General features: G+C 39.5%; 1 protein-coding gene across 4 annotated transcripts in view; it reads right to left on the reverse strand.

Annotated features, from left to right (window-relative positions):
- LOC117570891 (methylcytosine dioxygenase TET) overlaps positions 1 to 15,651 on the reverse strand; it is a 128,605-nt gene that overhangs the window by 91,577 nt on the left and 21,377 nt on the right. For all 4 annotated transcript variants that reach the window (XM_034252791.2, XM_052005743.1, XM_052005742.1 and 1 more), the window contains one exon: positions 8,239 to 8,373. In XM_034252791.2, coding sequence (XP_034108682.2) covers positions 8,239 to 8,373 — 135 coding nt within the window. The remainder of the gene's footprint in view (positions 1 to 8,238; positions 8,374 to 15,651) is intronic.

Here is a 15,651-nt window from a genome sequence, read left to right on the forward strand (position 1 = left end):
TCAGCAACAGCAGCAACAGTTGCTAAGGCGGCAGACGAAATGAAAGGCAACAAAAGGCAACGCCGAAAAAAAACCGAACTTGGAAAAAGGTTGACGACATTTGGCAGCCCGAAAAAGGATACAAGGATACAAATAACAAATAACAACATGAAGCCGCAGCAAGTCCTTTTCAATAGCCCAAGGATATTTGCGCACAATATGCTTTACTTCCCATCCTTTCCTCACTGTTTGCTGCTGTGGCAACTCAAAAGGGTCAAGTGCGTGCGCGTGCCACAAGCAAAAGCAGCAGCAAAAGCAGAAGCAGAAGGGTTAAGCTGACGCCCCGGACACGGACATAATGAAGCGCAATGACCTTTTTTTTTTGCTGTTGCTGTTTGCTACTTATTATTAGCCGCCTCTTTTTTGTTGGTTGTATTTATTTTTCGCCTGACCTTGGCCCAGTGCGACAACCTTGAAAGCAAGGCCCAAAAAAAAAAAGCGCAGCCTTGACATTGACATGCAGCCCTCTCCGCCTCCTCGCTCAGATTTCAATTGGTTGTGCCTCGGGGACTGCGTCGAAAGACAGCAGCTGTTGTTGCCTGGCTTTGGCTTTGGCTGTTGTTCATTGTTCAGCTTAAGTGCCACAGATCGCAGTCTTTTGCTTTCATAAAAATCAACCACAACCAACAACTTGTCGACTCACGTGCTGCGTGTGCCAAAAGTCTGCTACTGGCAATTGCGCCTCGTCTCGATTACGTTTCGGTTTGGGACATCACAAGTGTTGCCAAGTTGCTGCTGCTGCTGTTGGACGACAAATTGTCTGTTGCCAGTTGCCCCATTGACTGCCTGTTGCTTGTTGCCTGCCTTGTGTCTGGCCTGGCCCGTGGCTCTGTTTTTTACGAGCCGCATGTAAGCTCTTTGGGTATCATTGCCAACGCCAGCACCACAGTCAGAGTCAGCGTCAGACTCAAAGTCAGAGGCAGAGACAACGACCACAGTCAGCTGCAGCTCTCACGTAGGAGTCGCCGCATGTCGTCGTCGTCGTCGTCGTTGCAATCACAGAGTCTTTTGCCGCTGCCTGTCACGGTTGGTGGCAGTCTCTCCTTAGCAAAGTAGTTTGCCTGCTGCCTCGTTGACTGCCACTGAGGTAGCCACTGAGGCGCCGCCGTCGAAAATAAGCTGCTGCTGCTGCCCTCCTTTTTTTCATACCCGCCACTGATAGAAGGAAGAAGGGTATTATAACTTTGTGGATGTGTAACAGGCAGAAGGAGGCATTTCCGACCCTATTTTATTTACATTCTTGATCAGAGTCAAAAGCCAAAAGCTTTAGATTCGTTTAGTATTTTTTCGGTATATTCAATTGGTATATTCTTTACTTCATAGTATATTTTGAATATATTACTATGTTAGCATTTGTTATATTTTTGTATTTTTTCCGGTATATTAATTTAGTATATTCTTTACTTCATAGTATATTTTGATTATATTACTATCTTAATGTACCAAATATAGAATTTTGTATATTTTTAGTATTTTTTCCGGTATATTAATTTGGTATGGCTTGGACTCTTTGGTATATTTTGGATATAGTACTATATTGATATACCAAATATAGCCTTTGGTATTTATACTATATCAATATACCAAATAATGTTTTTGGTATATACTATATAAATACAACATATATAGACTTCGACATATTTTTAGTATATTTTGTGATATATTAATTCGGTATATTTTTGTACTATTTGGCATATTTTAAATCTAGTACTATATCAATATTCCAAAGATAGCCTTTGGTATATTTTTAGTATTTTTTGCGGTATAATAATTTGGTATGGATTGTACTCTTTGGTATCTTTTGGATATAGTACTATATTGATATACCAAATACAGCCTTTGGTATATATACTCTATCAATATACCAAATAATGTCTTTGGTATATATTCTATATAAATATACCAAATAATGTCTTTGGTATATATACTATATAAATATACCATATATGGAATTCGGTATATGTATAGTATTTTTGCGATAAATTAATTCGGTATATTTTTGTACTATATGATATATTTTAAATCTAGTACTATATCAATATGCCAAAGATAGCCTTCGGTATATTTTTAGTATTTTTTGCGGAACATTCGTTGTGTATATGTTGAATGTAGTAATTTATCAATATACCAAACACATCTCTTGATCCGTTTTTATTATTTTTGTGGTAATACCAAAATGAGTAGCGAGTATCTCACAGTCGAGCACACTCGACTGCAGCTTTCTTACTTGGTTTTTTATACGCGTTTTTTGTGTGTGTTTTGAGTGATGGCCAAGGTGTGGCCAAGAGTCGCGGACATGCTTTGACATTGTGTGGCCAAAGCCAAGACCGAGGCCTCTGCCTCTGCCTCAGCTGAAGCCAAAGTCTGTCCTGCAACCCGTTGAGCGGCTTTTGAGCGGCGCCTAATTAGACGTTAAGTGCAGTGTGCGGCTGCCATTCAACTTTAACGAAAAGCCGCACTCTGGCGGTGGCAAGTGGCAAGTGGCAACCGGCTAGTGGCGCCTCGGGGCGCCGACCAACTCTCTGCTGCTTTTGTTCGTGTCCAAACATTGTGACAGCTGATTGCATCGCCGGGGCATGCCACTGCTGCTGCCCCTCCTCCCTTCCCGCTGTGTGTGTGTGTGTGTGTTGACTAATTGCCGCCAACGACGCGTCGTTGCGCAAACGTTGCACGTTGCACGTTGCACGTTGCTTTTTTGATACGGCAAAAAACTCACTTCATTTGCAATGTCGGACAGCCGGGCAAACGCGTGGGCGTGGGCGTGGGTGTTGCAGCAACAGCAACAGCAGGAACAGCAACAAAAAATGCACAGCACGCCACGCAAGAATATGCCACAGCTTACACTGTGCAACACACTCCTAAAAAAAGAGAGTTGCAAAAACAAGGAAGCTGACAAAGTGTGGGATTCTCGTGAGAAGAGAAGCATTGCTGCATTTATTAGATAGATTTATTTGACAGCGGATTAAGTGAAAGCTCGGGACTGCTTAAATTTAAATAGTTGTCTAAATTACTGTTTAAATTAAGCACAGATTTTGAGTAAGAGTTCAATAGTAACGGAATAAGTCTTAGAACTAAATTATGTTCCCGGATAATAAAGGTGTTTTGGGAGGTTGTTATAAATTATTTTACAGCTAAGAATAAGTGAAGAATTTCTCCCTTTAGGAAATCGACAAAAAAAATTAGCACGCTTTGGTATATTTTGAATGAACTATCAAAAACATAGCTTTTTGGTATATTTTCTAGTATTTTGCGGCATATTCCAATTAAGAGTTTAGTATTTTTTGGTATAATTCGAATGTAGAACTATACCAACATATCAAAACATAGCGTTTGGTATATTTTCAGTATTGTTGCGATATGTTCGAATGCATAGTTTAGTATAAGTTTGGTATATTTCGAATGTAGTACTATACCAAAATACCAAATATAGTTTTTGATGTTTTAGTATTTATAAAAAACATTGCTTTTGGTATATTTTCTAGTATTTTGCGGTATATTCCAATTAAGAGTTTAGTATTTTTTGGTATATTTTTAATGTAGAACTATACCAATATATCAAAACATAGTGTTTGATATATTTTCAGTATTTTTGTGGTATATTCGAATACATAATTCAGTATGATTTTGGTATATTTCGAATGCAGTACTATGCCAATATACTTAACATAGTTTTTGATGTTTATAGTATTTTTACAGTATATTCGAATGTATATTTTGGCATGTTTTGGTAAACTAGTACATCAATATACCAAAAACATATATTTTGGCATAATTTTTTTGAGTATTTTTCTGGGTTATTAATTTTGTATACATATTTTAAAAAATCAATAAATTTTCTTTTTACATATTTCTCTCGTTGGCCAAAAGAACTATCTTCGATCATTGGCAAATGTGTTAAAGCGTTTAATTGCTGTGTGGCGAGTGTAGTAAAGTGTTTTGCTGGCGTGCCGCGGATGACCATTAAGAGGGAGCAGAACCTATGCAAAGCACTCGCAGAGGCAGTCGCAGTCGCGAATGTTTTGTGTGTGTGGCAGGCACATGGAGTTGGAACGCGAATTGCAGATTGCATGACGCGATGCGATGCGATGCGATGCGAAGCGGCAACAAGTTGCAGTTGGCGACGCGGACAGCGATGACATTGGCCATGGCAATGCCAAAGCGAGTGGCAAGTGGCAAGTGGCAAAAGTCAGAGAGAGGGGTCGGAGGCAGCCTCTGGGGCAACAAAAGGCCGCGGTGGCCACCGACACCGACACGAACAAACGGACAAGCACACAAATGGTTGGGAGTGAAGCTTTGCCAAAAATGCTTGCAACATGGGAACAGGAACAACATGCAAACAACATGGAATTCAGCCGGCAGCTGACGCGTTGCCACGGTTTGGATTGCACTTGCGATTTGTGTAGGTGTCAGCGGAGTGTGGCAGCCACGTTTTGTGGCATTGTCCTTGCCCCTGTTGCCTGTTTTTTTTTCGTTTCGTTTCGTTTGGTTTGGACGATAAAGGTCACGAGCTGCCAAACGCCAGGCGACCTGAATATTTCGGTAGCCAAAAAAGGCAGCAACTGTTGGCAGCTGTTGTTGGTTGCTGCTGTTGTTGGTTGCTAGTTGTTGGTCACTGGGACATGGCATGGCATGAAACTTCGGTTCACTTTCACCAAAAACGGCAGCCACCAAAAGGCTGTGCGGCAACAACATGGACTAACTTTGCAACTGTTGCCGGAAAACAGGCAGCAGCAGCAACAGTTGCAGCGGTGGCATACTAAATGCCAACGGCAGCAGCAGCAGCCAAAGCGAAGAACGAGAACTGAAGTCAAGAGCAAGGCAAAGAACAAGGAGACGAGTTGCAAGTGTGTTGAAGACGTGAAGCAGACCAACGGCTGCTCAACCGCAGCAAAACTTAAAGAAGCAGCGGCTGCTGTTGCCACTGCCACAGTTGCTGCCACAGTTGTTGCCGCTGTTCAATGTCAAGCGTGGCAACGTTAGAGGCACGCAGCCAGTTGATGCCACAGCAGACAGAGCAGACGGAGCCCAAGGAATACGAGTGGCGACTTGTTGCACGTTCCCCCGTTTTATGAAGCAACGTGATTTGGCTAAGGAAGTGGCAAGTGGCAAGTTGCTCTGGCTGTTGCTCTGGCTGCTGCTGCTTGTCGTCTGCGTTTTTATGGGCTTGCCAGAGGAATGTCAAGTGAGTATGTGTATTCCACAGCGGGGCGCAGTCTGCGTGTGGCATGTATGTTTGTTGGTGTGTGTGTGGCAGCAATGACGACATAATCAACGCTTCATTGACGGGGCAACCAGCTTACGAGTTGTGGACATAAACACAGCTGTTGCCACAAGACAAATCGTCAGATTAAACGTCAGACTGTGGCATGCCACCAGCCACTGCACTAGGAGAGTTGTTGCCAAGGACACAGCACACACAATGTGGCAATGTGGCATGGCAAATGCGCGTTTCTCTCTGTGCTCTGTGAATGACTCTTCACTTTTGCTCAACTTTTTATGACCCAAAACACTGTGAGGTGTCTTTTGATTTTCGGGGTGGCAACTTAAGAACTGACAACTGACAACCAAACATCGACATCGTCAACCGACACCGTTCTCAAGTTGCGTGCCACAGTTCGTGGCAAAACTTAAGCGCAAAGTTTTCGGCATCCCTGACTTGAGCAGCTCCCGTTGACAGTCGAAAATGAAGGCAACTAAAAAGGACTATCAATAGTTGCCTTTCCCTTTTTTTTATGACGTTTGCCTCAGTTGTTTATAAATTTAAATTTTGTTACCTAAAATTAAATTTAAATTCAAATTTATTCTTTTCTTTATAAATTTAATGAATTATACATAATTTATGTACTATATTTAATAGCATTCCTATACGATTTAGTAGCATTCATTTGCTATTCCTGCTTCGAACGAATAGTTAGGAATATTCTAACCCAATTATTGTATCTAACTTTTGGTTTATTTTTCCATTGATAATATTGATATTCCTATTCCTCATGGTTCTTATCATCCAATACAAATATTAAATCATCAATATCCATAATTGATTCTTTGTTGTCTTCCGTAGTTTATGTAGAAATATATTTAGTAATGCCAATAAATATAATTTCATAATTGTCTGAAGCTCTTAGTAGCTTTGGCTCATCTCATTGTAAAAGGAACTGCATTCCTTATGACAATCAATATAATAATAAGAATTTCGTAATTGCATTTGGTATTCCCCTAATCATTTATACAATTGGTGTTATTTTTCCATAAACTAGTAAAAAGACTTGATTCAGTTATTTGCGTCTAATGCATACATCGAGTCTTCATATCAAATGACTGCTCCTTGTAGTTTTAGGTAGTTTTATTCATAGAGATCTACTATATCATTACTCCGTCCGAGTAAGTGTTCCATTGATTTCTAACTACTTCGTTTTTTTTTTAATTTATTTACATATGCTCAGTATTTGTTGATGATTAAACTTTTATTCATTGCTGAACAGCAAAGAAGTTCATAACATTCTTCTTCTCAAATTTCAACATTTCATTGCGTGTTGTTGAAATCACAAAATATTTATTATTATTTGAATTATATTAAGGTAAAATTCACAAGCTATTTATTATAATTTGTTTAATATTCAATTAAAGTTTTGACTCTCTTTCTCTTATTCTCTACCTGATTTTCTCTAAATTTCTTTAGATTGTATTGATTAAAGATGTGTTTTATATTTGTGATGCAGAACTGTGTTGTTTATTAATATTTTATAATTCTTCTGAAACCTAACTTAAATAAATTTATATGGATAATGTTCTTATGTTTTCTCTCTTACATTATTTCAGTTCACTCTTTTTAAAGTTATCATTTGACGTGCTATCATTGAAGTCATCATTATTAAATAGTCTAATTTTAAAGACCCTTTTGAAGGCCATAAATTGGCTGGCTTCATTTAATGCTGCCACATTTTGCTGAATGATCTGGGTAATGTTTAATATGAAGGACATCCGCAGTCAAGTGGAGCAATGACAACATAATCGCAGTCTAATTGACTGCGCGCCTTGGTCGAAAAAGGGACACAAAGCTGCGGGATCTATGACTGAGACTGTGTTAATGTGTGCGTCTGTGTGTGTGTGTGTTGGGTTATGACGTCGCAAACTGTGTGAATGACTATTAAATTAGAGAACTTTTTACGAGGCAAACGCGACCTTGAAAGCAAAAAGGGAAACCCAGCAGACAGCCAGACAGCGAGACAGCGAAAGAGAGACCGTCGGCAGGCAGTCAATGAAAGTTGCGTGTCAAGCCCATGGGTAAGGTCAAAGCCAAAGCCAATGTCAGCCTCTGTCTAGCAGAGACGCAGAGCTAGTCAATGTGGAAATCCCATTCGCAGTCCCCGTCTGTCCGTTGAATCCCCAACTGGCAAAGGCAGCTCGACCCTCGCCTCGACAAACAATGCTCGTAAGTAGCTCTAGCTATGGGTCTGACTCTGACTCGGTGACTGGCTTTGGGTCTCTGTCTCTGTCTCTGACTGCGTCTGCTGCTGCTAGCTGCCTTTTGTGTCTGGCTCTTTGCTACGTGCGGCATGTGGCGACTCGACTCTCTACGACTAGAGTGCTTCAGTGTCCGCCTTTGGGAGCATAACTTTGTCTGCCCTTTTTTCACTTCGTTTTTTTTCTTTGCTTTGCTTTGCTCCCCTCACTCTCTCTCTCTTTGAAGCTGATGCTGTACAAAATGGTGACCCCAAAATGCTCTGTGAGTTTTGCTACGTGCCCCGCGTGGTGGATGGATTATGTTGCCGTTGCTGTTGCCTTTAGCAACTCGTCTCGTGTTGCAAACAGTAAGAGAGGAAGCCGCCGTCGCTGCCGTCGATGGCCATTTGCCTGCGCAAACAATGCGGATGCCCCAGCGTGATGACGTGGAAAATGTTTTGCCGGGCATGTGGCACATGCCGCGAAAGCCATTCAAACTGGCAAACTGAGTCAGCAAGGGGATTGGGACTGAGACTGAGACTGCGACTCAGACTGCGACCGCAGACAAACTGTCTACCGTTTTGTGCCGCGTGACTTAATTAGCTTGCTCGACTACCAGTTGTGACCATGGCCTGGCGTAATAAAGTCAAGTAGCTGAAGGCGTTAACAGCCAGTTACGTTGGGGAAAATTGTATGGAGAGTGAACGAACGAATGAATGGAGGGAATGAATGAACGCCTGGCTTGGCTGCACTTACCCCAGTTGTTGGTGTTCCATTGCCAGCGGCAACTGCGGTGGCATTCGCGGTGGCATTGGCGCCACTTGACTTGCCCTTGCCGCGTCCACGCTTCGCATCTGGACGAACGGGTTGGCCGTCGGCACCATAAATGATCTGCAAAAGACGCAATTGTGGTAAGTTATTATAAGTCTTTATATTCAGTTTACTAAGAGAGCTTAAGGAGTGGCAAAGTGTAAAATTATAAAAGATATTTAAACGTAAACTTAATTTTATTTAACTTTAAGCAACAACGCCCAATAAATGAAACAAATTTGAAGCACAAAATATATAAATCCTCTAATTTGCAACTTGTGGCAGTTTAATTGTTGACACAGTTTATATTCGCATTAAAATATAGTTATAAACTTAAAATACTATTAAAAATTCTTTGAAATTTAGCTTTAATATTATTATAAATTTAAAATACTATAAAAATATTTTTTAAATGTAGCTGCTGCATAAATTATTGGAACATTAACATTAACTTGGCGCGTAGCCAAATTTGAATTCAACACAAAATTAGCGCGCTCTTGTTTTAGCAAAGACATAAACCAGCAGTAAACTGAAGCTGTTAACAGCAGCCATACTCGTAAAGCAGTTGCATTAAGAACTAAGCTGAGAGACACGCTGTTAATAACAGAGCTGCCAACGCACAGCAGCAGTTGTGCAGACAAGCAGTGAACATCATAGCATACTGCAAGCAGTTTCGGTCGAGACTTCATAAGTAGTGCACCCAAGCAGTTCACTAGGAGCAACGACAAGCAGTACAATCACGCGCGTTTTGCTAGCGATTTTGTTCAACTGCTTGCAAGGCAGAAGCTGCGCTGTTTGCTCGAACTTTTTGAAAAGTTAAAATTAATTGTTAAATAAAATGTGATATCACCTAAAATTTCATTAAAAAAGAGATTTCTGTAATATTTCCTATTTAATACGAATGTTACATAACTTTATGCATTTTGCTGTATTTTCAGCCACTTTTGGTAATCGAAAGTCAATAAACTTCCTCCAAAACAGCTTCCCACCCAAAAAATAAGATGCTGCAACTGGGAATTCGAGGGCTACTTGTAAGATGAGCCATTGATAATTCCAATAAGCATGACAAATGCTGCAATGCAAAGACTTATAGTCGGATGGATGACTATAAAACCCAACTCGGCAAACTATTTCCGGCGAAAGAACTCATAAATATAATTCTGAGAGCGTCTGAGACGCGGCTGTGTCTTAAAGTGCTCCTACGCCGCCTCTCCTGAGAAGAAGGAGAGGACCATTAAGGCAAAGTGCGATAGGCTGGGAACGAAGCGCGCAACGGTAAACGGAAAATTGAAAATCGAAAATGTGAGAAGGGGAAGTGCAAGAAGCATGTGTGTTGTGTGTTGTGTGAATGCGCAGGCGCGGCGACCTGTCCAAAAATAGAAGCAGCAGACGGAGACGGAGATGGAGACACGACATATGGATGCAGACGAGCGCCAACTGTAGACTGAGCAGAGGAGAGGAGGGAGGGAGCAGAGGGAAGCGTATGTTATGTGGAAATGGCTTCGCAGGAGTGCTGCTGGAATGTCTCTACGGATCGGGGGGTTTTTGAGTGACAGACGGCTGTGCCTTAACGGTAAATAAGCAACGCCAACGGCAGATGCAAAGATGCAAGATTGAAGATTGAAGACTGTGGCAACATTTACAATGTTGGCACGCGCAGGCGCGCACACACACACACACACACACATCATCAACAGAGGGAGCACATGTTGTTGCAAGACTCTTCGTCAAGGGCTGCGCCATCGCGATCGCATTCAACATCCACTTTTAGCAGCAGTTGTCATTTCGGAAGCAATTATTTTAATGCAAGCTGCAAGCGTGCCATGCCTCCCAGCCTCAGCCTCAGTCTCAGTCTCAACCTCAGTCTTAGTCACAGACGCAGACGCAGTTGCTGTTGCTGTTGCAGTTGCTGTTGGAGTCGCCCCCCCAAAATGACAACGACGACGACATCTTGTCGATGTCACATGAGCATGCGCTTGGGACTTTTGTCGACTGCGAACAGGAGCTGAACACAAAAAAAAAAAAGCTAGAGTTGGGGGCCACAATTTTCAATCTAAAATTAGTCAAGCCTCGAGTTTTTCAGAGGTGATTTGAAGTGAAGTCTACGCCACGAAATTGATATGCTTTCCCCATTGCCACTGAGTACAGTTGTGTCGAAAAGCAACGAGAAGCAAGCTCAGTAGCAATTAAACAACAGCATTGAAGACACCTCAAAGAGACAGCGAGAAGTTGGAGTGAATTTTGGAATTGATGCACAGATGGAAAAGAAGTGAAGTTGCAATTGATTTATAAAGAAGAATTTTATGACGCAAAAACTGGCTTTTACTAAATTAGTAGCAATATCAAAAAGGGAAATGCTTTAAATGTAGCAGCGAAATGAAAGAGTTACTTGATGAATGTCAAAGTAATTTAGTTGCTTAGTTAAGAATTTAAAGGAAAAAGTTTCACTTAAGAAGGCAAATGAAAAATATGTAATATTGCAATTACATTTGTTTACTTAAAGCAGCTTCAAGAAATGATTCTTTCCGAATTCAATCGATTATTTGTTGTGTAAACTTTTCTTCTTTTCTTCTTTCGAATTCAATCCAATATTTTTAGGTTAACTTTTTTTCTTTATGTGTATTCAATTAACAATTTTATGTTTCACATTTATTCTCCCTTAAAGTTCAAACAACAATTTGTTGTGTAATAATAATTTTCTTGCGAATTTAATCGACAATTTGTTGTATAACATTTTATTCTTCTTTCGAATTCTATCAATATTTTCTGTTTACAATTTTCTCTCTTAGAATTCATTGAACAATTTCGTTAAGCACACTTTAAATGCACAATATTTAAAATGGATTACTATAAAATTAATTTAAATATGCATTAAACAACAAAGTCTCGATTGAGTTGCTCATTTTGTAATTAATTTTTATGCATTTACAATGCATTTTTTTTTTGTTAAATTCTGTAATCTGTAAAGCGCAACTTTTTATTTTAATTACTTTATGCAACAATTGATTCAATTAAGCTCTCGTATCTCATAGTAGTTTATTTTTTGCTAACCATTTTGTTGTACATTAATTTTATGGCTTATCCTAATTGGAGCATCGCCGCAAAATATAAATTCCAACAACTCTTTTGCAGGCACGCAATGCATATTAAATATGATTAATGCAATTTACAATTTGAGTATTCATGACATTTTGAAATCGTTCAATTTGCTGCAAATGGCGACCGGAAGTGAAAGCTGCGTCGCATAATAAAAACAACATGGCGGCGTCAAGTCGACGACCTTAGAAGCCTAGACACAACAAGTTTACACACACACAAACACATACTCACACACACACTTTCACGCTCAATTTCATAAATAAAGGCCACACGAAGACGTTGCTAGGAACCGACCAAAAGCGACCAAGAAAGCGACCGACGACCTACAAAAGCTGCTCTGAAATGGGGCCAGAAATAGGCCAACAAAAACACACACACAAACACACTAAAACACACACTCACACACACTTACACACTCATTCATTTAGCGACTTGGGAAGCAGCTGCTTCCTGCTCCTGCTCCTGGTTCACATCCTGCTGACAGCTTTTGAACAGCAAAATCAACCAAGGAATCAATTTCGAAATCATTTTTTTCGTGCCTCGTTTCGTGTTTTTTGTGGCTGCTGTTGACTTTATTAGCGCCAACAAAGTTGGCAAACGCATGTTGACTTAATTGCCGTTATTAGTTATCGTTTTTTGTCGGTTGCAACACAACAACAAAAAAAAGCAGCTCGACAGCAGCTGCGACACAATAATGAGACGCAATTTGTGTTCTCTCTCTTCAAAAAACCCGACGGCAAAAAAAAAATGTGTGTGTAAAGTATGTGTGTGTGTGTGTGCAACAGGTAGCCAAGTTAAACCGCAAAGGCCACACACACATTCACATTTCAGAACCTGACCTAGGCCAAGTGGATTTCGGGTAGGTGCCGCCAAGCCAAAAGAGAGAAAGAAAGAGAGAGCGAAAAAAGAAATACATTGGAGCTACGAGTCGAGTAGCCCTATCAAAATGCTGAAAGCCCGCACATGCAGAGACTGTTCTGTAGAGACTGTTGCGCCTTTTATGACACATTTTCCCCTCGTCCAGCAACCAACAACAACAACAACAGTAACAACAACAACAACAGCAACAACAGGCGTCGTCATCATAATGAGCAAATGGGCGCCCCATAAAAAGTTGCCACAGCGCTTTTTCGGCACACAGCGCAATGTGCGTGTCTGTCTGTGTGTATCTGTGTGTGTGTGTGTGTGTGCGTAAGTATGTGTGTGTGTTGGGCTTTCGGCAACCCTTCGCTTGATGTATTGCTGCCCGTCTTTAGGGCTTAAGTCCCAACTTGTTGCTGTTATCTTTTTGCCCCTGTTATCGAACCCTACACAGAAACAAAAATCTTGAATCAAGATTGTTTGTGTGTCAAAATAGAATCAAGCAGGTTTATTTCTAAATCAAAAACGAAAATCTACAAAATATATAGATTGCCCATTCAAGATTATAATCTTATTTCAAGAATGGAAAAATCTTAAAAGTGAATCTTAAATCAAAATCGAAAATCTAAAAAAAATCTAGATAACCCAATTTTGAAATTTACAGATAATAATCTTGTTTCAAGAATGGAAAAATCTTAAAATTGAACCAAGAAAGCAAAATCTTAAATCAAGATCAAGATTCTAGATAATTAATTCTTGACTGGATATGCTTGATATAATATTGATTATAACTCAAATAGGAACATGAAACAATCTAAACAATTTGAAATCAAGATCAAAGTTATAGATTAACATTAAGTTTCAAATTGATAATGACTCAAATAGAAAGATGAAACAATCTAAATTAAAGATTACAATTTTGTTTCAAAAATGAAAAAAATCTTAAAATTAAATAAAGAAGGCAACAACATCAGAAATTAGGTTCTTATTTTAAAGAAAGGGGAATTTAACATTTTATGAAATAAGAACAATATTATATTTTATTAGAAATTAAAAAATTTTGAATCAAGATTTGCCTACATCTACATTTCAATCTAGAATAAAACATTCAATCAAGATTTGAATCTTAAAATAAGATGATTTTCATCTTGAACTGCAAATCTAGCATAAAAATCTTGATTGACTGTTTCAACCAAAAAATCTTATTTCAAGATTGTTCTTTTTAAGAACGACAAGATATGAAATCAAGATCAAAGTTCTATATTAAGATTAAGTTAAATATTGATTATGACTCAAATATGAATATAAAACAATCTTAAGTCAAGTTTATATTTTTATTTAACTTATTTAAAGATTGTTCTTTTGAAGCTCGAAAACATCTTGATTTTAGATTTAGACTTTTTTCTCTCTGTGCAGACAAAAAAAGAGTGAAATGAAGTTCATTCAACTGTCTAGGCAACCCTCGCAGCCTCTCAACACAACCTTGACCTGCTGCCGAAAATATTAATTATATACAGGACAAAAACCCTTTTGGGTAGCTAAAAAAGGGGGAAGTGAAAAGCAGGAAGTGGAAAGCAAAGGCAGAACAAATGAGAAAAGCGACCTAGGCACAATATTGATTTTCATAGCCCAGGCTCTCAACATGAGCCTCATTTTCAAGGTTAAACGCACCTTCCGCACAGCAGCAAGTAAGAAAGGACGAAAGCTTAACAGGATGTGTCTCTCTGGCTCGGCACATGAAATGTTAATCTTTGTTTATTTTGATTATCACTCTCGTGGGGAATGTGGGGAAGGACTTTCTCTGGCGCTGATTAGCCTGCGAATGTCCTTGAAGTCTGTGGCTGCGATTGCGTGACTGAGCGGCGAAGCGACTCTGACTAAATGACTAACTGCTGTCTGGAGCACAGACGCTGTCTGGAGGTGTTTTGTGCCACACAGCCAGCCAGCCAGCATGATTCATGTGGCAGGATTTGCGTTGCCTTTGCTTTGCTGCTTATTTTATGGCTTATATACCGAGCGGAGAATATTTCCCATTTTGATTGCTGCCGTTTTTTCGGGGGTTGACTTTAGTCAGGCCAGTTGGGGGTGGGTTTTTGTAATTGAAGCGCACCCTGCAACATGCTACACTATGCTGGTCATACATATAGATACACACACACACACACATACACCACATAGGCTTAGAGGGATGTGTGTGTGGCAAATGCGTCATCGTCGTTTTGCCACACGCAATTTAGCTGCAAACAATTTTCAATGTCAATTGCGTTTTTTCCTTTTTTTTGGGGGGGAAACGCGAGGTGACAATGCTTACACTTGTCCCCCGCCCAGGTCCCCGCCCCCTTTTCGGTAGCACTCTCTCTCTTTCGAGAGGCCCCTTGAGATGTTTCCATTTTGATATGTGCTAAAAAGCTCACTTCAAAATTTATATCAAGGTCAAGTTCAGCAGCTGACGACGATGACGATGGCGGGGGGCGAGGGCAATTTTATTGTTTTGTTGAGGTAGCAGCAATGAAAATGAAACGGAAAATGAGTGTGGAAAAAAGGGGTACGAAGCAAAAGCATTTTGTTTGTTCTACAGCATTTGTGTCACAATTTGAATGGGGGGCAGCCGCTGAACTGAATTGAGGAGGGAACTGAGAAGGGGGCAACATTGATTGGCTGGCCTTGATTTGCAAACGAGCTCAGAGTGAATGCAGCTGAGATTTGTGGTGCTTAGTTGGTGCTGTATTTAAGGAAAAGAGCTTAAGAATTATATTTACTTAGAAAACTACTAAGAAGACAGCTTAAGGATTGTGTTTATTTAGAAAACTGTGAATTATCATTACGTATTTTATTTAAGGAATTTAACAAAGACAGCTTAAGGATTTTATTGAGAAAACTGTTAATTATCATTATGTGATTTCTATGAGGCATTTAATAAAGACAGCTAAAGGATTTTTATTTAGAGCACTAAGAACTATCATTACGGGATTTCTATAAGGAATTCAGTAATCCGAGTATTTTGTCTCTACATAAGAAAATGTGAGAAATGAGCAATGAGTTAGAATTTAAGAAATTGTGCAAAATTTTAAATGAAACTTTCTTGAAACTGATGAGCAAAACTGTAACACGAACTCAAATACTTTAACTTCGAAGGTTTGTATCTTCTATTCAAATTTATGCATGCTAGAAATCTTTGTCTTGTTTTTTTTTGGTAGGTTCATTGGATTTAATTGGCATTCTAGAAATTATGGAAATATTTATAAAGTATTAAGTAGAATATTTTTAGACGAAGATTACTTGCTTTGAATTGTGGCATTTCGGAAATTATGTTTTAAGAATGTTAAATTGTATACTTGAAATTGAAATTCAATAATTTTATTGAGGCTATGAGCCTAAGAAGAGTTTATGATAATTGGA

The sequence above is a fragment of the Drosophila albomicans genome, chromosome 3, assembly GCF_009650485.2.
Source record: "Drosophila albomicans strain 15112-1751.03 chromosome 3, ASM965048v2, whole genome shotgun sequence".
Taxonomy (NCBI): Eukaryota; Metazoa; Arthropoda; class Insecta; order Diptera; family Drosophilidae; genus Drosophila; species Drosophila albomicans.